The sequence below is a fragment of the Cupressus sempervirens genome, chromosome 9, assembly GCF_028749045.1.
Source record: "Cupressus sempervirens isolate cs-2001-9-10 chromosome 9, ASM2874904v1, whole genome shotgun sequence".
Classification (NCBI taxonomy): domain Eukaryota; kingdom Viridiplantae; phylum Streptophyta; class Pinopsida; order Cupressales; family Cupressaceae; genus Cupressus; species Cupressus sempervirens.
In genome coordinates, this window is record NC_143126.1 from 558,906,341 (window position 1) to 558,929,999 (window position 23,659).

A 23,659-nucleotide genomic window follows, 5' to 3' on the forward strand; every position below is an offset into this window, starting at 1 on the left:
CACATATAATGCATGCACATTTGGTCAAACACTTTACTTGGTACCTCTGATTTTCAATTCTCTAGATTGCAGTCATGGTTCTTTGTTCTCACAATATCAAATAGAGATAACAACATCATGCCCTCTGTGTTTTGAATCATATAAACATTCAGAGTGACTACCATGCTGCTTCATACTTATAGATATATAAACTTACATAATCAAGACTTTAGAATAGAAATCAAAAGTAATAACACATCTCAGCTGTCATAATATGTGGTCTTCGTTTCAAGATAACGCCACCATTCACATACAAAATAATGTTCTCCATTACAATTGAAATATGCAATGATCATGAATACAATATATATGCACCTAGAAGTGACTAACTATATATATGCACCTAGAAGTGACCAACTGTTTGTCTGTTGATTCTAAAATGCCCTAACCATACGGCTCATGAAGACTTCCCTTTTTCTAGCGACTTGGTAGCATAGGAGATGAATCAACAACATCCATGATGTGAACGAACATTAGTAGGTTTGAAAGTTCAAGTAGCCAATAACTCCTGTGATGATGGTTGTGAATATAATACAATCTTGTGGTTTTTGGGAAGTCAGATTGGATAACACAAAGTTTACCTGGTGAGTCTAGAATGATGAAAGCAATAAATGACAAATGCTGAAATTTGATGTACATCGATAACGCATTCAATTCATAGTTCACCTTTTTAAATATTTTTGTTATAAAAACAATAAAAACAACCCATCAAAATAATTTCCAACCAATAATAAAAAATAAATTATACTTCAAAAATTGTACTTAAAAAATATTCCCACCAAAACCTTATACTTTCGAAATTAATTTGTTGTACAAATTAGCTTAAGAAAACCTATGGAAAACATTAGTTTCTTTGGGACTAATAATAAATTTCAATTATAAATTACACACGTGTCATTTTATCACTTAAAAATGCAATGTTTGTAAGGAAACCTCTAAATCCATTTATTAGAGCATCTGCACTTCTAAATCCATTCATTTCCACTGATTGCGCAAGGTTTTCCTTTATTTGAGTAGAACGCTAGAATTAAATCGCGGCTGTAAATTGAATCGAGAAGCTGAAGCTCGTACGAAAACTAAGGATATCAGAGATCATAATCTTCAAAACTCTGTAAATTGTGGACACGATGGAAGAACCATTAACAGCAGCACTAGCACTTCCCGCTGCGTTTTTGGAGTATTTGAAGAGCAACGGGATTGATCCTCGTCAATATGCTGCTACTGCCGCTCAATCACTTCCCCGCTACGTAAGGTATTTACATTCAATTCCATCGAATAGACAGATACAATTCACATGTTCATATGTAAGCCACTGTTGTTTATTTTTAAAATTTGTTAATGGAAATCCATAATCCCCATCAAACACTGGTCGAAATGAATGGGTTGATTACTATTTTTTTTAATCAAGCTCTCTAGTCTTTTTAAAAAAGTTTTGTAATTTTCATTAAAATGATTTTACATCCTGCTAGTCAGTTTTTTCTTTAAGATGTATTTGCCTTGTGTTGCATTTGAAAATTTGCAATAAGAAATTTACTTTTCCTAGGAATGCGTTAGTCCTTATACCTTTGGTTCAATGGGAGAATTGTACAGCCAACTATTCTCTCTTTTTAGCACCAAAATACTATTGCAGTAATCTGTCTTATATTTTTTTTCCAGATCTTTGATAACGAAATTCAAATATTTCCCCAAATTCCGTGGAAGATTATCAATTATGTCCGCATTCAAGATATGAAAATTACTTTGAATTGAAGGGAGAGAACTGAAATTTGTCAATAAGAATGGCACTGATAACATTAGTACCACATAATACCACAAGTTATATATTAGTGCTAATATTTCACTTGGAAGTCTAAGATCACATGCTCCTGGAAGCCACTATACCATATCCATTAGGGCGTCTATGCATAATATGTTAATCTCAAATTTTCTTCCTGCCTCAGAGATAATCTTTTCTAAGAAATTCCAAGTTATTACAAAATTGCAACGGTTATAGTCCCCAAAAATTCAATAATCAATAAAGAGATTGCAAAATCTCTCCTATGGGGGCGCGGAAATCCTAGACAGAGGCAGAAGAATTAAAGTTCAGGAAATGCTTGTCTGCATTGTGACGTCTCTCTGGTTCCAAATGTTAAGCAGATGAACAGCTTCAAAATGTTAAATGTTATTTACATTGATGAACTAACAATAAAACATGAAAAATCCAACTCAAAATCGAGCAATTAATATTAAAGAATCTATTATTCCTTGTCTCTAGACTTGGTGGAACTTGCTCGGTAATTCTGTTTTAGACTTGTTAATTGTTAAACAACGAGGAAATAAAACCATCACACTATTCTATAGGTGCAGAAATCCATTGGGCTATTCCAACTATACTATTTCTTCTTTACAGCGATGTGAAAGAGAGAAACTAGTATTAGTGAATTTGGTGCATGTTGGAAGCATAACTTAATGGAAAATATGAAAGCAAAGTAGACATGAAGATCATCTCATAGAAATGCATGCAGGCAACTTAAATAGCAACAATAGAATTACAATCCAAAGCAAGCTCATTTTGTATGAACATCAAAATAAACATTCAGGATAACATAGCTCAATATTGTGTAAATAATTACTATATGTTAATAATTACATCATAAAAAAAATTAAAAGGGCAATGCTTTGTTGCTCTTGACCCAGGAAAATAAATCCACCCTCAAGAGCATAAAAGTGGCCTGTCTTCCTTGAATGCTGTCTTTCCCTCTTGCTTGGAATGTTGCCTTTTCCATCTTGCTTGGACCAATTGATCTATTTTGCTGCCCTGGTAGAAAGTCTGTTAAGAAATCTTGTGTTTAGCCACTGCATCAATCTCTCTAAATGAGATTATTGAAGTAAGCTCCTCTTTATCTCCTTGCCAATTTTATTACGAAGTAATTGAAAAATACTTGCTTGTTATTAATAGTGATCAAGAGATCAATTTATACAAGAGACTGAATGATGTTTCCTTAAGAAATGATTGTAAAGAATGGAAACATTCTATTTTAGAAACATAAAACTAAATATTAGAAACATTCTAATATTTACAGAAGATTACAATAGATAATCATTAAATACTAAAACAGAGATAATAGAAACTATCTATAATCGTAATACCCTCCCTTAATGGTTAATCTATCCAAAGCACAAAGCTGTCAAAAAGTGTAAAAGACAGATTCTGTTTGCTCAAGGGGCTGTGCATTGTTCGCTGTGGGCTGCGAACCAGATTGCTTAGATAGGGCAGTTAACCGCTTCCGACATTCAACCTTCATGTGACCAAACTTGTGGCAATAGTTGCGTTGAGTGTTCTTCTTCTAGGAGCCTTTTGAATTTGGAGCAAAGGGTGTTTGTTGAGAAGATTGCAGATGGTACTTTGGATAATGCTCCAAAACTTTGCAGATGAGCATAATGCTCTAGAACAAACCGCAAAAAGCCATGATTTTTAGGAGAAAATTGAAAGAACCGAACATGATTTTTGAGGTGAAAAATCAATCAAAACCCAAAATGATTTTTGAGGTGAAAAATCAATCAAAACAAACAACATGATTTTTGAGGTGATAAATCAATCAAAACCCACATGATTTTTGAGGTGAAAAAACAATCAAAACCTGACAATACAAAACTTCGTTTTTTAAGGAAAAACAGTAAAGCCCAACATATAAATTTTGAGGAAAAAATTACAAACCCACAAAGGAATTCCACACAACTTTGCATATTATAGAATCAGAATTTTTTAAGGAAAAATTTATAGAAACCCATAAGAAAACTTTTTAGAGAAAAAAATATGAAAACCCATCAAATTTTTTTTCAAGGGAGGCAAAACATGAGACTTTGCATGGTAAAGTAGCACATGCAAACAACATGCAAGTATATGCAACAAACATGCAAGTACATGCAACCCTCAGAAAGTAGAGACCTAGAAGAGAGCTCGAAAAATCTAGAAAGAATATGTTGTTGGTTTCTGGATTGGCGGGTTCGAAAAATTGAGAGACAAAAGTTGAGGCACCTAAAAAAAAGAACGACCCAATGGAGATCTCAAAAAAGCCACCAAGAATTTGTAAATTGTTTTTTGATCCGGTACAAAAAAAAGGGTTTTGAACAAAAACGACCCTGCTGCAAAAAAAATTAAAAAATGGCGAAAATGTGCAGGAAAAACAGACAAATTTGGACAGAAATGGGTTGCAAAATGGAACCAGAAGTTAGTGGATTTAGATCTCTCAGAATGGAAACGCTAGCTGGATTATAGAGAGTTGGAAACAAATATGCATGTAAATAATTTTGAAGATAAAAGGCAGATAATTTCAACCAAGAAATTATAATTATTTTTCAAAATTTTTTAGAGTATTGGTGTTGATACCATATTAGGAAGAAATTGGAAAATATGTGCTTGTTATTAGCAGTGATCAAGAGATCAATTTATACAAGAGACTAAACGATGTTTCCTTAAGAAATTATCGTAAAGAATAGAAACATTTTATTCTAGAAAAGTAAAACTAAATATTAGAAACATTCTAATATTTAGAAAAGATTACAGTAGATAACCATTAGATACTAAATAGAGATAAAAGAAACTATCTATTATCGTAATAAATTTAGCATCTGAAAATTTGTAGCAAGAATCCATTTTGCTTCGAGAAAGTAATCTACTGACCAGGAACCAAAGCAACTTTCTCACCTATAGTATTGAAACACAGACAGGAAAAACCCAAAGTTTGACCATCAAGGTTACTAACCATTTCTAATGACCATCAAGGTTACTAGCCATTTCTAATCATCAAGGTTACTGGCTATGAAACACTCAAATTCAAACCTTTCACCCCTTTCTGTAAAGTGTGCTCCGTAATGACCTTCTTACAATGAATTCCTTTACCTTAAGGAAAAATATGAAAGTTTAACTTCCTAAAGGAAGGCCACATCAATTAACCTATAACTTGCTTCACAAATTTCTCTTCTTGGTGGAGTTTAGCACCCATATATTATTCCAAGACATACAATTTCATGAAGCAACTGGACTAGTGAAGTAAAAGCATTATATGATTAAAATTTCCCAGGACTACATCATCTCTAGGGTGGCAAGGAGGGCCATGCCATATTACATTTTTTATTCTGGTGTTACGGTTGTACCGCTTTTGTTGCTTTTCTAAGATGACATTTAAGAATTTAGAATCTAGAATATTTCTGTTCTCTAGCACTAATTTGCAATTGCAAATCTCAACAAATAAGTCCTGAACCTTTTGACTATGAATAATATCTAGGAGCATTATTGTTGATGTGATTATTTGTTTGTTGAGCATAACTAGGCTTTTAGTGGGCAGCCTTTGATTTTTCAGCTCTTTATTTGTTCAAGAAGTAATGGATATGATGGTCAGTTGCTTGAAACAAACATGCATGTGGAAAGTCATGATAATTTGTTGAAAACTGATTTCCTTACATTCCAAAATCATGCTGCGCTAGAGAGGTTTTTGGTTCATATAAACTTTAAAACAAACCCTAGCATGGTTTCCTGTTTGGTGACTGTTCTGCAATGAATATCATTCCAAAAATCTGCTTTCAACAAATTTGCAAATCCCATCCATAACAGAAATCTGGCCTGGTCTACATGTTGGGTTAAAATTCTCTTTTGATAACGAAGCATTGGCCAAAGATTTTGGTATATACTAGTGCTAGTGTGAAGAACTATAGCTACATGGTCAGACTGGAAGAGAAAACATTTGTACTTGTATCCCAGTATTCTATATGATTGCAATAGCTATTTCTCAGGTATCTTGTTTTTGTCTTTCAAGTCTGTTTGCTTCTTCACATATCGACTTATCTTTTTTAGGTATTCCATGGTCTTTATTCCATTGCGCCTTTCTGACAGTTTATTCTTTAGTTATTGAGGCATTCCGCAAGCCTGAAAACTCCAAATCGTTGAGGAATTCTTTGTTGTGCTCCTTTCTATAACATTGATTCCATGTCTAGCTTAGAATATTGTCTACTTATTCCTAATATTTCTGGCAAGAAACAGGGTTGTATCTTATCACTCGATTTTTTAATTCTAAATAATATACTATATTGGGGAATAGAGACATTTCAAGTGTAATATACTTCATCTCAAGCTACCATGTTTCTCCTTGTTGGAAGTCTTGAATTTGTGCAAGAGACCGTGGTTGCTGTACCTCCTTTGTGGTTGGATGAAAAGGGTGCCTGACTTATTGACTTAGGGTCCCTTCATACACTTTCCTCTATTTGTGTCTAGGAATGACATCCTTGTCTATGAGTGTAGCATGGTGAGGACAGAGTGAGCTTCCTCAATCATTGTGGATTATCCTTTGATCTATAGAAAACTCTTGCTTCTTTATGCATTAATAGATAATAGAGATGTTGTCTAGAATGTCGACCTCAATGAAGATGACATTGCCAGTGTTTGTCCAGTGCTGCTTTGGCAGTATGGAGAATTTTATCGAATTAGAACTGTCTCACTTAAGGCTTAAATGTCCTAGAATATGTTATGAAGGTTGAAGAGGTTTAATTAAAAAGGAACTCTAGCTGGGGAATCAACTGATTTGCAAACTAGGGTGGTCATGTCACACTCGCAGTCATCAACAAACAGATTTATAACGCTTAGCCCTCGTTACACATCTTTACACCCATTTCTACCATTTACTATGGACTATGGATTTTAAATGCAAAGGCATATGAGAGATAGAAAAAACAAAGATCTAAGCATGAACAAGTAGTAATATGGAATAAAGAAATATTGCAATGCAGACACAATTGCAACACAACAAATCACTATTGGAGGAACCCTCATATGGGCAGAAAATCTTATAAGAGTGAGTAGTGTTCCTCATGATGCTATTTTCAGTTGTTGCTTGTGTTTTCAACACTTTTTTGGCTTTGGAATAGTATTTCAATGCTACTACTAACTTCCTACATCTGTGTAATGTTCCGTTGTTTGTCTACCCCTCTGGAACAGATCCGTACTAGTATAGCCTGACGAATGTTGGAATCAAATTGTACTATTACACACGGGAGAAGACTTGAAAGAGGCTGTACGAAATGAGGTCATATGGTAGCTATTGGAAGGCCAAATTGATGGCCGTATGGTGGAGAGAAAATGCAGTACGGTATCTTCAGATTTTGGCCGTACGGTGTCAATGCAGGTCCGTACGGTGGGAAGGGAAGCAACAAGGCAGTACGGATAGGAGGTATGGTTGGCTGTATGGCGGAAGTATTTCAGAACAGTCCTACTATAGAATAAGGGAGGCCGTACGGTGAGCTTGGGTTGAACTTGGAGGTCGTACGGTGTACGGTAGTGGCTTGGAATGGAAGGTAGGAGTGCATATGGTTACGAAGAGTGATTGCAGACCAATAGGTAGTATGAACAAACAACAAGATTTAATGTAGATAAAACAATAGATGGAATTACATAGTACAAGAGAGTAGAACCAATTAAACACAAGGATAATTTGCAATATGATGGTGCTTCGATTTGCTAGATATGAGCGAAGTGTTATAGGTGACGGAATAGGGTGAGGGTTGAATCCCACTGAAACCGGACAAACCAAATAGGGAAGGTCTTTCACTTTCGAAATGGCAAACAACAGAGAACTCCAACAGGAATTCGTAGTACAAAGAAAATAATCCAAATTGCATACCTAACTACTACCTACAAGCCATGTTTAAATACCCGTTGGGAAAAACCTTTTGAGGGTGTATAAAGATAGGTGACGACCAAACTACCTACGGAAACAGTTAAATTAAAAATGGGTCCAAGATATATTAAATCAATCGGCCCATTAACAAGGTTTAATTAAATACATTTATTTTATGACGGGGACGTTACAATCTGCACATTGCCTTGGCATTAATGTGATTCTAGAACAATCTGTGCTACAAAGCTAAGAATTGTTTACATCTATCAATCAATTAGAAAACATACAAACAAACTTGTTGCATACACTTGCTAAGTCTCAGCAATAGAATAAGACTCTACTTTCTTTCTGAACAAGGGGAAATCTCTGTCAAAACCTTCCTGGATCCAAATGGAAGACCAAAAGAAAGGGACAGTAATGCGCTCCATGTTTTGGAACCCCAAAAATCACCATTTTTAGTGTTCTAGAAAAAGAACTAGCTTATTGTCTTCCATGCAAATGCTGTTATCTTTTGGCAGCATGCTTGATGCTTATTTTGCAACATGTGCCACCTGAAGTTGGCGAAACAATGTAAACAATATTTATGTGGGTTAGCAAAACATTCTGTCAACTTCAGCAGCAACCATGCAGCATCATCGGCAACTGTGACACTAAAGTAGCAACTTCTTGGAGCCATAACTTCTGGATCCAAACACGAAATGTGATACTGTTTGTTTTGAGATTGCTAGCCTTCCTTTAGCATTTACTGCCTCATACGATTTATAGCAGAAATAAATATTTATTGCAGAACTATACATCATAGCAAGAACATTTGATATATGGTCTGGTATATTTTAAAGACTATCTTTAGCAAGAGTAAAGGCATCATATCAGTATTGGTTGATCAGAATTTGCAGAAAACTTACATGGTATTAGAGCTCTGGAAGTCGAACCTAGGCTCTGCAAATCGACAATCAGATTTAAAATATCTAGCAACATCCTTCTACCTTCTATGATTAGCACAATTAGACCTGAAGACAGGTTTGATCGAAAAGAACACTTTGTTGCTTGGAAATTCAAAATTATGTTGACACTTGAAGACAATGATGTAATACAGTTTGTTGATAAGGAATCCAAGCAACCTGACGCTGATCCTCATAAAACTATCTGGATTAAAGGAAATGGGAAAGCCATGCAAATCATATTAGATGTTAAAAATGAAATAGTACTTATGCTAATGAAACATCAGACAACATTTAATATGATGAGTGCATTATTAAGTACATATGAGGTTAACAATGCAACTAAAACCCTTGCACTAAAAAGGCAACTAAATCATATAAAGATAAGGAAGGGAGAATCTATGATTTCATACTTCCTAAGGGTGGCTAGTCTAAGAGATGAACATTCAAGCGTAGGGACCATAATTAAAGACAAAGAGCTATCACTTATGGCTATAGATAGGTTACTCGATTCATGGGAAACATTCTCACAAGGAGTAAGTGCTAGAGACAAATGTCCAGACTTCAATAGACTTAAAGGAGATTGCCTTCAAGAAGAATCTAGGCAACTCAAGAAAGAACGGAAATTAAAAATTGAAGATGAAGAATTTCATGTCCTCAACACAAATTCCTATAAAGGTATGAAGAAGCACTTCAAAAAGAAGAAGGGTAATCAAAGAAATGACAAACCTAAGAGAGACTTGTCCAAAATAAAATGCTTCAAATGTGAAAAATTTGGACACTATAAATCTAATTGCCTTGAGAATACAAAGCAACAAGTAAACTGTACAAACGTTACTAGGAAAGGGGAAAACTATGATCCTGGGAAACGTGTATTGTGTTCAACACTATCAAATGAAGTATCAAGCAAAGCATGGGTAATTGATAGTGGATCATCTCGACACATTACAGGATACAAAGAAGTACTAGACTAAATATCATAAGAAGTTAATAATGAAGTTACAATAGGTGATAATTCCAGTCAATTTGTCAAAAGAATTGGGAACTGCACCTTGAAACTGAAGTCGGGTATTTCTCTTCATCTCAAAAGAGTACTCTATGTACCAGGAATCAAGAGGAATTTAATTTCTATTACAACACTTGAAGATGATGGACATAAGGTTGCATTCATGGACGATAAAGTAATGACCTGGTCTAAGAACTCTTCATTTAAGAAATCAAAGTTGATTGGCCAAAGAAAGGGATACTTGTATGAATTAAATATAGAACTTATTCAAGCCTTAATTCATGAAGCTGCTAATATAAATGAAATGTGGCATAGAAGGTTCGGACATCTAAACTTCAAAGCCTTATCGATGATAGAAAAGATGCTTACTAGTTTACCTAAGTTGAATAAAGATCATTTGAGCATATGCAAATGATGCGCTCCCGATAAGAATGCCAAAAGTCCATTTCAAGATAGCACTAGAAAAACTAACAATGTTTTAGAATTAGTCCATTCAGATTTATGTGGACGTATGTTTGTTCCTTCCCTTGGAGGATTCTAGTACTATATACTTTTTATAGATGATTTTTCTAGGAAGACATGGATTTACTTCTTAAAATGTAAATAATCAGAAGAAATCCTTGAGAGATTTAAAGAATTCAAATCCTTAACTGAAAACCTATCAGGACACAAAATTAAAACTCTTAGGACTAATAATGGAGGGGAATATACTTTAGATTTGTTTAAAGATTTTTGTAAAGAAGCAAGAATTAAGAGGGAGTATATTGTTACTTATAACCCACCCGAAAACGGGGTAGCAAAAAGGAAGAATAGAACAATTATAGAAGCAGCAAGAGCTGTGATATTTGATCAAAATTTAGAATATTATCTTTGGGCAGAAGCCTCATGTACTACTGTCTATATCAAAATAGAAGTCCTCACTCCCACCTTAGAGATAAAACTCCTGAAGAAGTATTTTCTAAGGTTAAACCAAATATAAGTCATCTTAGGATATTTGAGTGCCCAATATACATACACGTTCCAAAAGAAAAGAGAGCTAAGTTAGAACCCTCCAGGAGGAAAGGTATTTTTTGTCGGGTATAGTGAAACATCTAAAGCATATAGAGTTTATATACCTGGTTAGAAAAACATTGAACTTAGTAGGGATGTAATATTTGAAGAAGATTTAGCAGTCAAAAGAGCCCTAAGTTTTGAAGATCCTACACATATACCTAGTTATGAAGAAAATCATGAATTTGAGTATAAGAGGGAGAACATTGAAGAAATTGAAGGTGAAATTCAAATTCTTAATCTTGAGGAAACTCAAAATCCTAAGAAAAGACCACTTTGGGCCATTAATACTGTAGAGAAAGCACAAGACTTTGCTGCACCATCTGGAACCTTCAGAGAAAGCAAAAGATCCAAAAGATTTTCTAGCTATGCAGCAAACATGAGTGATTTATCTAAATCAGAACCAACCAATGTTTCAGATGCTATTAAACATATAGCTTAGAAGAATGCTATGACGGAAGAATACCAATCCATTATTAAGAATGATGTTTGGAAAATTGTTCCATGGCCTGAAGGAAAATCTGTTGTTTCTTCTAAGTGGATATTTAAAATCAAGCATGCTGCTGACGGTAGCATTGAAAAATATAAAGCTAGATTCATAGCCAAAGGATTCTCTTAGAAGGAGGGAATTGATTATGAAGAAATCTTTGCACTAGTTGCCAGAGACACCTCTGTGAGAGCAGTCCTAGCTATTACAGCATCGAAAGGATGAAAAGTACATCAGATGGATGTGTAAACAACATTTCTCAATGAAAAGATTACAGAAGAGGTATAATTGGAACAACCTGAAGGATTTGAAACTCATGATCCTAAAATCTTTGTTTGTAGACTCAAGAAAGCTCTCTATGGGCTTAAGCAGGCTCCCAGGGCATGGTATGAAAGAATTGATACATATTTAACTAGTTTAGGATTCTCTAAGAATGAAGCTGATCCAAATCTCTATTATAAAAAGAATAAAGATGATATGATAATTTTGATACTATATGTTGATGATTTACTAATAATAGGTGATGATCATCTTATAGATCAATGCAAGAAAGATGTAATCAAAGAATTTGATATGAAAGATTTAGGACTCTTTCATTACTTCGTAGGACTAGAAGTATGGAAAAACTCTGACAGCATCATACTTAATCAAGGAAAGTATACATTAGACATCTTGAAGAGATTTGGAATGTGGAATTGCAGACCCATGTCTTCTCCAATGGAGACTAATCTACACAAACTTAAGGAAGCAACAATAGAATCACCTTCGATAGATTCTACTCTTTACAAATAGATGATTGGGTCTCTTATGTACTTGGTAAATACAATACCTGATATTTACTATGCTGTTAATGCCTTAGTTTATGTGTGAGCCGAAGGAGATTCACCTAGTTGTAGTCAAGCACATTATGAGATCCAAGGCACTCTTAACCTTGGGCTCAAGTATGAGAAAGTTGACTTGGACTTACATGGGTTCACAGACTCAGATTGGGCTGGAAGTGTTACTCATAGGAAAAGCACTTTAGGATGTTGTTTCAGTTTAGGCGCAGTGATGATATCATGGATATGTAGAAAGAAGGCATCAGTAGCACAGAGTTCCACAAAAGCTGAATACATTGCAGCAACAATGGCCTCTCGAGAAGCAGCTTGGTTTGGAAAGTTACTTGTGGGATTATTTGGTCAACCCATGAATCCCACCATTATTCATTGTGATAATCAAAGTTCCATCAAGCTTTCTGTGAATGCAGTTTTTCATGATAGGTTCAAGCATATTGAAATTCCTTACCAGTATGTAAGAGATATGGTAGATAGGAAAATTGTCAAGTTAGAATACATTTGCACTGCAAATCAGACATCAAATATTCTTACCAAACCTCTCTCTAGAGTGAAGATAGATCACTTAAAAAAATAGACTTGGTATGCTTGAATTATAATACATTTGTACTCTTTAATTATTAATGAAATAATTTTGTGTTAAAATTATTATTGTTAGGCTATTGACTGTTATGAGCTTCACCATTTGTATTCATTATCTAAGAGGTGGCGATCTCTGAGATAATGAACACTTGTATAGAAGACATTATGAGAGATGACGATCTCTGAAATAATGTACTGAACAACAAAGAACTACTGTTAGATCTGGATGAGTTCAAGATCACATTGTGATGTAGACATTTCTATGCCTATGAGTCACAACTTGGATAAAGGAAGAATTTAATCATTCTTTGGATTTTATCCTGTGTATTGGCAGATTTTAACTCAGGATCATATTGTGTTATAGGCCTGTCAGTACCTATGAGTCACAACTTGGATAAAGGAAGAATTTAATCACTCTCTGGATTTTATCCTGTATATGCAATATTGTCATCACAAGTGATAAGTCATATCACAGGTATAGTAATATGACATAGTATCATGTGTTCAATGAGACCACATGCTTAGAAGATTTAGATGGTGCTAGATATGTTATCTCTCAGTATGATTATCAAGTTAAGAGGGAGTGTTAATTCTATATGAAGTAACTTTGATATCATACTGATCTGAATCTGCAGATCAAACAGATCCAATATATGCATTAAATTCCTGAATGAACAGGCCTATATATATATATTTGATTATTGCCTTCATTGTTATCCGCATCTCCTTGGGACACTTTGGTTAAAGTCTAATTGCTAAATTTGGTAATTTTAATGACTAACTAATGGTTATCTCTTAGAGACGCTGATTTCATGGAAGCAATTATTTAGAGGGCCGACCTAGATAGGGACATGTCCTTTCTAAGGACATGCGCCTTGGTTGTTATATTTATATGGGATGTGAATGTGGATAAAGTACACACAATTACAACAAGTCCTCTCCTTTAGCATTTACTGCGTCATATGATTTATAGCAGAACTATACATCATAGCAAGAACACTTGATATACGGTTTGGTATATTTTAAAGACCATCTTCAGCAAGAGTAAAGGCATTACATCAGTATTGGTTGATCAGAATTTGCAGAAAACTTACAAAAGTCTCTTTTGATTATCTATTTGTTGTGAAGCTCATTGGAGGTTATTCAGAAAAGAACGTTATCTCTATTTATTCATGATCAAGGTTTTTAAAGAGAGGCTCTATGGCTTAGTTTAACTCATCTTTGTCAAATTTCAAAATTGGAATAGGAACTATTTAGTTTTGCCACCCACCTTTTTGAAGTGGTTTGAGTCTTTGTTTCTTCATTATGTTCTCAATTGATGTTTACCTTTGGATCAACAAGATCATTCTTATGAAATCTGATGTTCAACCAAACATACGTCAAGTTAAACTTGCTTCTCAATCAGAGAGTTAAATGATTTGTTTTAAAGACCCTAGTGAAGACACTTATCTTAGCTCTGATGATTGAATCTTCCCCAGTGCTTAGCCTTTTTCCTATAATTGTAATTTATTCTATCATAAATTTACTAATTCAATTTAGTGGCATTGGCATTCCTATGGACTTGATTTGGTAAAATTTAGCTATATATGTTACAAAACAGTAAAACAAGGGTTTTGTTTTAAACTCATCAAGGAATGGCAAGCTTTTTAAATTTTGGTCAAATTTTTAATGATGTCAATGCCATCAGTAAATTGAAAAATCAAAAATAAAATTTCCATGTGTTATCCAATGCCCTGATTTGGCAAAATGAGTTCTTTGCGTGCCCCAAGTAATATTGGTGTGAGCTAGCTAAATAAATGCTAATTACTTGTTTAACCGCTGCTTGAGGTACCATTAGATACAGCCAAAGTCGATAATATAATATCAAACTTATATTTCTCCGTCCTTGCGACTAATAGTTTATATAATCCAATGTGAGTTAAGAAATCAGTGTATGAAAATTTGAGATTCTAATTGAACTGATTCAAATGATTCCACATTGGGAATAGATCTCATGAATATTCTATTGGCTAGGTGATTATTCTTAAACAAAGATGATGAAGTTTTTACCAACATTGCATTTTGTACGAAGTGGCTCTTTATTCTTCTGCTTCATTGTAGTGATAAGCTTGTGCAAGGTATTCTTAATTTCCCTCTTTACTTTGATTGACTAGTAGGAGGTGTTTTACTTAATAATTCTTACTGGTTATAATGCTATCAGTTTTCCTCAGGTTGAAACCTGGAGTTGATTCTGATATATTCAAGATTGAGAGTGAGTTTGAGTTCAAATTTGAGCCTGTACCATGGTTGCCTGGTTTCTTTAGTATTCCTCCACAAGCTCAATTTGCTAGTTCTGAGGCATACAAACATGGAAAGGTTTGTACTAAACCTAATTCAATTGAAGTCAGTTTGGATTGAGTAGGTAGTGAACTTGTATGGTCTGTGTCAAGATTGCCCATTCACATCTGTATTTAGCTGAATTCAGTTTCATAAGCTTTGTATTGCTCAGTAGTTGTTTTATCATAAATCCTAAGAATCAAAATTTTGAGCTGCTTACCTGGCTTTTTAGTGGAAATTTTAAAGTAGAGCATTTTTTTTTTCTGTCATATTTCTTGTGTTTTGGAACAGCACATATGGAAAAGCATTTCTTTGAATTAGAAGGGGATGCATTATTCTAACTAAAAGCTAAACTGATTTGTGGAAGTCATGGCATGAGCTTTAGCTTTCTGCAATATGCACAAGATAAACTTTGGTGTTTTCAGCATGTGATGTAAACAAACTAAAGTAAACACCTGTCTTTTTGTTCTTGGGTTTATGCACTAAGGCCAGGCTACAACAGCTTTTCTAGGTAACATGAGTTTCTAATGATCTTTTGACTAATTTGAACAATTTAATCTATGATAACCAACACACACACACAGACTCTTTTTGCCTAGAAAGAAAAGACCAGGAAGAGTGAGAACGCAAACACACAAGATTAAATTTGAATTTGGCAACGAACACAAGATTCCTGAATAAATGAAACTATACACAAAGCTACATATACTTCAATGAAAACTGCAATGCAAAGCTTGTTTACTGCCTATGGTAAAGGTAGTTTGATGCATGCTACGAAATAAGAGTTATAAAAGATATAAGTAAATTCAAGGCAACATCAGAGAACTGCCATATATTCCATTAATATCAATCAAGATTTGCACTAAGTGATAAGCACAACAGCAATGATACCAATGATAATGATGATGCCCTCTTCCATCCGAGGGAATTTACATATAACCTCCGAGGGGGTATGACGTGAACAATCGTGACTGTAACTACCTACCCCTTAGCCCTGCTAATGACCAATGACATAATTAACATTAACAACATTTTAGACAACACATAGCATTATACCTGACAACATCACCCCTCCCCCCTATAAAAAAAAAAGAAAAAAAAGAAAGAAAGATATTCGTTTTCTGATGACATACAATTAAAATGGAATGATGTTAAAACCCACAACCCACACTACACTATACAAAAGAGACAAAGAAATCAGGTTGGTGGAGGCTGAGAGTGCATCCTTGAACCCACACTACACTATACAAAAGAGAAAAAGAAATCAGGTTGGCAGCGGCTGAGAGTGGATCCTTGATGTTGTAGCAGTGGATGAAGGTGGTGGAGTAGGGGATATGCGAGTCTGCAACTCGTACACCTTCTTTTTTATGAGCTGCAAGTCCTGATTTGTGACCCACTTCCTCTCAGTTGTCCTCCTCACCATCATAGCCGCCTCTAGCAGCTGCTTCGCCTTAGCATCGAGCTCTGCCATAGAACTCGCCATGGGTGACTCCAACACAAACTTACCTACTTTGGCTTTCTCTAGCTAAGCCAACAAAATCTCTCTTGCTGCCTGCATGGTTTCCTTCTCTCCCTCCATGGCTTCCCTATCTGCGGCCAATGCCTCCTCTCTCGAGCCACATCTCCCTTCACTGTCCACAATTCAGTCACCAACTCCATCCTATCCGTTTCATGTGTAGCCGAAACATGCTCTGATTGCCATAAGGTGTAGTAGCCTTCCTTGAAGGCCTGCTCAATCTCCCTAACCAATGCAGCTACTTGAGTCTCTGCTGATCTCTTCCGGAGTGCCTTGTCCTCCAACATGGAAAGGCACTTTGTCGTAGGCCACCCCTTAAAGTCATAGCACACTCCAAACGTCTCTGAGAATCCTACTCGTACAAATGTCAAGAGCTTCTCCAACTTCTCTATCATGGAATGTTCCCAACTTGGTACCCACGTGAGTTACCCCCTTAATGGCGAACAGAGTCTTGTATTGTAGGATGTGTTGGATGTTCGGTGGAGGGACAAGGAAGTCAATACGATTGCTTTACATGTATTAAGGGCAATAGTGGAAGTTGAGTGTACAGATTGTGAGTAAGTGTAGTGGAAGGAGTTGTCGTAAAGTGGAGCAGAAATGGAGGGAAAATGGAAGGTAACATGGAGGATGAGATGGAGGGGAAATAGATAAGATGAGATAAGATATTAATGTCCAACAAGAGACTGCAAATGGGCCTAAGGGACTGAAAGTACAAATAGAGGCACGAGGGCAGTAGGACCACGAAACGGTGTCTGTGAAAAGGAAAACAACATAGCAAGAAGCAAACAAAGAAACAACACTAAACGAGAGACTGCAAAACTGCCAAACAACTAGCAATTCTTAGCCTTTGAAAAGTAGCCTAACACTGAAAAATAACTATCCGAGTGTGGAGAAGTCTGAACCCCTTGCCAGAGAGAGGAGGGCCGCTATCGCTAGTGATGCCTATGTGTGTGATCTCTGCGCAGTCTCACTGATCTAATCTGAGTAGCAGTGGACGGTCTTCCACACCTCTTGTTTCCTCTAGTAGAGGTAACCAGAGTGAAGAAGGAAGTGATAAGCTGATGAAGGGATGTAGATCTAGAGAGCCGAGACTCCCAAAGAGCAAGATCTCAAAGATGGAAGGCCTCTTGGAGATAGAGTGCAAGGTATCGTTGATCATCATACCTGAAGGAGGATAGGGACTTGCATTCTTTGAATAAGCAATGAAACCTCCCTCAAATCTCATAGTAGATCAGACAGTAGAATAGGAAATGGATCTCAATCTCAGCCACACCCATGCTACAACATTGACAAAACTGCTCATCCCTTCTAGTTTGGTAATTTCTCTGGATGTAGAGCCGGTGCGGGCCAACTCTAAAAGAGCCCAGCTGGATACGTAAGGCATGAGGCCACTGTTGGGAAGATTAATAAGACCAAACAATAATACCATCCTGAATGTCAATATAGTGCTCCACATAGAAGGCCATATGCGGGCAGAGGCCCCTTGGCGGGTCGATCCAAGTCATATGAATAAACTTCGTGTAGATGTCCATCCTGGTAATCTCATTCAACTCTGACTTAGGGCGGAGGAGATGAGCGGGAGCGTTCCAGGGAATACTGAAAGGGAGGAAGGTGGTCAATATTGATACCCACAGAGTGGAGGAGATTGGAGGCTTGAGCGTACCAACACTCAATGCGACTAGTAGGGTCTGAAGCTACAATCAAAGCCGAGGAACATTAGGCCAAGTAGGAATAATGATATTTGCCATAAACAAAATCTGCAAAGCCCTCAAGTATGTGAAGTAACCAAACCAGATCAAAGATCGTGCAAAGTCTGAAGGGATGAGCACCAAACTCAGCCAAGATAATACTAGTAGGGGTAGTCAACTAACAACGAATGAGGCGTCGAATAAGAACAGTCTGCACCCTCTCCACCGAAGCCCAATCAGTGGCAAGCAGGGATGGCCTCCAAATGGTTGAGCCATAAAGGACAATAGGTCTAACTAGGGAGTCTAAGATATGCATCTTAGATGTGGTATCTTGAAAATGGTGTTTGAAGCAGTGTCTCTCACGTAAAGCAAGAGAACCGAACCCCTTGTTGATCGCAGTGTCATGACCGGTCTGAGACTAAAATGGGGCCTAGAAAACCTGATGCCCAAATAGGTGTAGCTTGAAGTCATCTCAATCTTGGTCCCTCTAAAGAAGAAATAGAAATAAGGGGTTTCAAACAATTGAAAACCATGACCCAGGCCTTGCCCAAGTTAACCACCAGTTGCCAAGAATCACAAAAGGAGGCCAACCCATCCAAAAGACATTGTAACCCATCAGGGGAGGAAGACAAAAGCACCATATCATCAGCAAAGAGAAGGATGGAAATCAAGACCTGATGAAGGTAACGCCTGTCCTCGGGAAGTGAGAAACTCCTCAGATAGGTCTCAAGCTCATCAATGTAAATACCAAACAACATAGGAGAAAGTGGGCAGCCCTGCTTGACCCCAATAGAACTTTGAGTGAAATCGGAGAAGCCCAAAGGAGTCTTGATACGATCAACCACCCTCTCATATAGTATCATGATGACCACGAGAAAAACTTTAGAAACCCCAATGTCTCTAAGTGTCTGAAATAACACCGAGCGAGGGACAAAATCAAAGGCTTTGCGGAAGGCTACCAAACAACAGTAGACTTTCGCCGAGCGGTGTCGAGCCTTCTCAATAATGGTCCTAAGAGTGAGGATGTGGTGAGTAGTCTAAAAATCCGCTCTGAAGCCGGTCTAGCCTCTGGCCCTGCCACTCAATCTATCTAGCTATCTCGTGAGAATAATGTGCAAAATATGGCATAAAATTTGGCAAAGGTATGCCCAATCATAATGGTTTTGTAGTTCCTTGGATTAGAGGCCGACCCAACCTTGTGTATCGGGTAGATAATATGGTGAGACCAAGACAATAGAAAACCAGTACACACCACTCTGTTGAAGAGATCAGAAAGATGCAAACCAAGAATACAAAGCCCCAACTTGAAGAACTCCGCTTGGAACCCTTCTTTATCTACAGCCTTGCTACAACTCATGGCTCTAACGGCCTTGGCAATAGTGAAAATGGTGAAGAGGTGGTAGTAGAGGGGGGGGGGGTGGGCAATGCAAAGGGAGGATGACCATGAATATCATAGAGGGTGACGATGTAGGAGATGAAGGAGTTGAAATCCAAGTCAGTGGGGAAAGCAGAGTGATGGGGAAAGCATATGCCAGAAGTGCTTTAGGGAGACCCAAAGTTAATAGCTGAGGGATTTGCACTGCTCAAGGTAGGAAAGACGCTTCTTCCAGGAAGCTACGATAGGAGAATCTGACCTGGGGGAAGGAGGGGTCTCGAATGGTGAAGGTGGAGCGAGCAAGGTAATGAAAAGACTTGCAATTGTTGTCAAACCAACGATTCTAGGGGCAAGAGTTGGGGTGGGAGGGACAAGCTAGGGAGGGGCTAAAAAGTGAGGGAAAGAGAGGATGGCAGCCTCCCGAATCACAGAGGAGATGTCAAAATTGGTAGAAGCATAGGGTAGGTCAGTGACTGGAGAGGCCCGAAGAGAGCATTTGAGATGGGTGATGAAGAGGTCATGATTGACATCCACGAAGGAAAAGCTGGTGTGGGTAGGTGGGGGTAGTGTAGGGGTCTGATGGGGTGGCAGAGGGGGTGGGGGAAGGGGCACAAAAGGTGAGACTGAGGAAGGAATGATTAGCTGTGATGTCCCCATTTTGGCAAGTAATTTAAATAATAAATAATGATACAAACATGCTTTAATATAGCAATACTATATTAGTAAAAGTATTATAATAATATTATAAGTAATATTATTATAATCCTATAATACTTTATAATCATATTAGACTTATAAATTCAATATTATATTATAATCATTTAATAATGTCATATTATGTATAACGTATTATAATATAATCAATGAAATAATAATAATATAATATAATGATATTATGATTACTAAGATATATTTCAATGTAACAATACTATATTAATAATGAATTATAATAATGTATAGTTGATATATTATTAAATTAATATATATTACAATATAATTATTAATATAATATATTAACTAAAGCTTATTAATATAAATATATTATTAATATAATATAATTATTATTATGAAAAGATGTGTCGTTTACTATTAAAATGTATATATGTGGAATGGTAACTTTGAAAGGGTATCATAGGGAATCAGATAAAAAATTATCAAAACCATCCACAGAAAAATAGGGCAAAAGAATTTATATAAAAGGAAAGCCGTAGAAAAATGATGGACCCCCAATTTGGGTTCATTACAAATGGTATCAGAGCAGGATTTCCTGCCAACCTGTGAGATTGAAAGGGAAAGCAAATGCAGCAATCAGGATTTAAGCCATATCGTATTGCATTTACCAGCATTCAAACTACATGTGCCAACTTAGAAGCGCTGAAGTATAGAAAACAGAATCACACCCAAATGATCAAATCTGGATACTACACAGACGTTAGTAAACAAAATTGATTTTACAGTTGAGACAAGTTCCAAGCATATTTCTTCCACAAGACTAAAATTTTGCAAACATGGTCAGAACAGTTCAAGAGTTTAAATAGTATTTAAATATCTTGCAAAAAAAAAATCCCTATTTCGAAGATTTCATGCAGATAACCCTTTATTATACTTGGAAAAGAAAACCATAAATGCAATTATATGTGCCATGACGTCTTAGCAAGCAACAGCGCTGATCAGTTCTTTGGACGCTGCCAAACATCACAGTAGACATTGTAATTAGTAATGATAAAGTATAAGGTTCCCAATAAAGACTAAAATACAGAAATATACTATACACAAACAATCTCGCATCCCCATTGAATATGAGGACTGTTAAGAAATGTTATAGCTCAATGTGTCATGCTTATAATTCCAATGATTTCCTTCTTGCTTGGAATTCGCCATTGTCATGGCTGGTAAAATTTTCAATGCCCATAAATATTCAGAGAGAAATATTGAAGAAGCATACCAAATAAAAAAGAGGTAAATTGGAATGACCAGAACAACTACAGATTTGGCATAACAGGAAATTAATAACAGAACAATAAAAATCTGGAATATTCATACAAGTGATGTTGCAAATGAGGTACAATAAGAATAGTTAGAAATTGGTAATTGATTGATATGGTCAGCATTGAGATCGCAGTAGCAGACAAATAATAATAATTAAGAGTAATCTACTATCATGAGAAGATTACTTGCTGGTAGCAGATGATGCAAAAATAACATCACAATGAATAAGATTTTTAAAAGGGAAACATTAAAAAGGTGGAGGACTGAATCGATGAAATGGAAGGTCACACAATCTTGTTGCCAATCATTCTTCAAATGCCCTAGACCCATAAAAAACTTATACAAGAAAGGTTGGCATCACAGTTGATATGGAGTGTCATATATATAAAGTTGGCATTATCCTACTGAATAAATAAATAAACTAACTACTAGTGAACCTATCAACCACTCAATATTGCAATATTAAGAAACTAAAAGTGCCAGTATATGTTGTATAATAGCTCAGGGGTAGATGTGAACATAAACTATGCTATGTAGGAGATCTACTGTATATTCAAGTGACTGTTTCGCTGTTTCAGAGACTATGTCTAGAGAATTAGATATATTAGCAAATTGATTGGATAGATCTTTCAAGGCCACATTGTACTAACATTGAATGCTATGAATATTGATACGACTAACATGCCATGTTGGAAGTTGCAAATGGTATTCATAAGGCCTTGTATTATCTTGCCGAATTAATGGCCATCTAAAGTCACGCCAGCATGATGAGAAAAGTCACAAGACCAGCAAGCCACTACTCATATGTTAAAGATTGATTGTTATTTCAAACAATCTCTTGATATACCGATTCAGGTTTGACATTTGCATGAGAGTAGATTAATTATGGAGCGAACTTCAATGCTTAAGCATTCAGCAATACAAGACATAAAAGCATTACCACTACAATTGATTGAAGAGAAATGAGACCACATGAAACATTATATTCAAAGGGCTAACATCATAAGATTTGACCCACCATCATATGTCAAATAAGACATCTTTTTACCACGAATGCATAGAAGAGTAAGTGTACAGATTATACATAAGACATTAGCATATTTTCTCTACCAATCAATGAAAAGAGAGGATCAAATACAGTCTGGGAATGCTGAAGTCAATGGCCATACACACTCAACAATTTGATCAGCGACCACACAAGCAAGGGGTAGAAGTTGACAGTAGTAGTTTGCAACTAGTAGAGATGGCACTCATAATCTAGGAGCTGCAAACATACATCATCAAACATCCAGAGAAGAAACGTAAAATACCAAAAAAATAAAAAATAAAAATAAAAATACCGAGTTGCAGTCTGGATGATTAAGAACAGAAAGATAAGGAGGGAACAAAGGGGAATAATCCAATCAGTATTACATATATCTTAAATTCTCAAAATGTACTATCAAATCATGAAGAAAAGATGTGTAGTCGGCAACTTAGAATCTCAGACAATTAATCTGGCAGCAAACATAAGTCCAACCAGTAACCAAGGGAATTGGAAATAATAAAAAAGATTTATTTTGTTCTTCGGAAAGATGATCAGATTGGAATCAGATTGTCATCCTGTAGAATTAAAGAACATAATCAAACCATATTCTTACTCCTGCTTCAGAGTTTCTACAACGACCGGTCTTTGGGTAAATTTCCTTGATTTATGCTGTGCTTTGCCGAATAGATGTCATTGTGGGTAATTTGCATAATTTGAATCCTGTCGATGAAGATTTTGTTGCAACTATTGCTAGAATGGCCTTATGGGGTGCGCGATTTGGTTATTTAGGGTGTGCTCATGTTTGTGCAAATATAACTATGAAATTAGTTTCATCGGTGAAATTAGCGACAACTTTCAAGCCACTGATGCAGAGATAGATTCGTATGCAACCCCACTCCTTTGTCTTCCCAAGGATTCTAGGCGGAGAAGTTTACGTGACTAAGAAGAAGTCAAAAAAGCACCCGAAGAAAAATAAAGGAGAAATATTATAAAAAGGATATGATAAGAAAGGGCAAATGAATGAATGTCTAGAAGGACACACTACAAATGTCATTCCCAATGTCATTGAGTGTTTGACTATTCCACTACACAATGTTACGTGTTCAACTTTCATATCCATGATTTAATATGACTATAACATGCCCTAAATATTCCAAGAGT

At 36.1% G+C, this 23,659-nt stretch overlaps 1 protein-coding gene across 4 annotated transcripts in view; it reads left to right on the forward strand.

The window, feature by feature from the left end:
* Positions 1-996: 996 nt before the first annotated feature.
* Positions 997-23,659, forward strand: part of LOC149539874 (S-adenosyl-L-methionine-dependent methyltransferases superfamily protein) — a 199,953-nt gene continuing 177,290 nt past the window's right edge. For 2 of the 4 annotated variants that reach the window (XM_089801075.1, XM_089801076.1), the window contains exons 1-2: positions 997-1,291; positions 14,798-14,942. In XM_089801075.1, the coding sequence (XP_089657201.1) occupies positions 1,167-1,291; positions 14,798-14,942 (270 nt within the window). In that variant the 5' untranslated portion in view covers positions 997-1,166. The remainder of the gene's footprint in view (positions 1,292-14,797; positions 14,943-23,659) is intronic. The other 2 variants (XM_089801077.1, XM_089801074.1) reach the window with 1 other exon arrangement.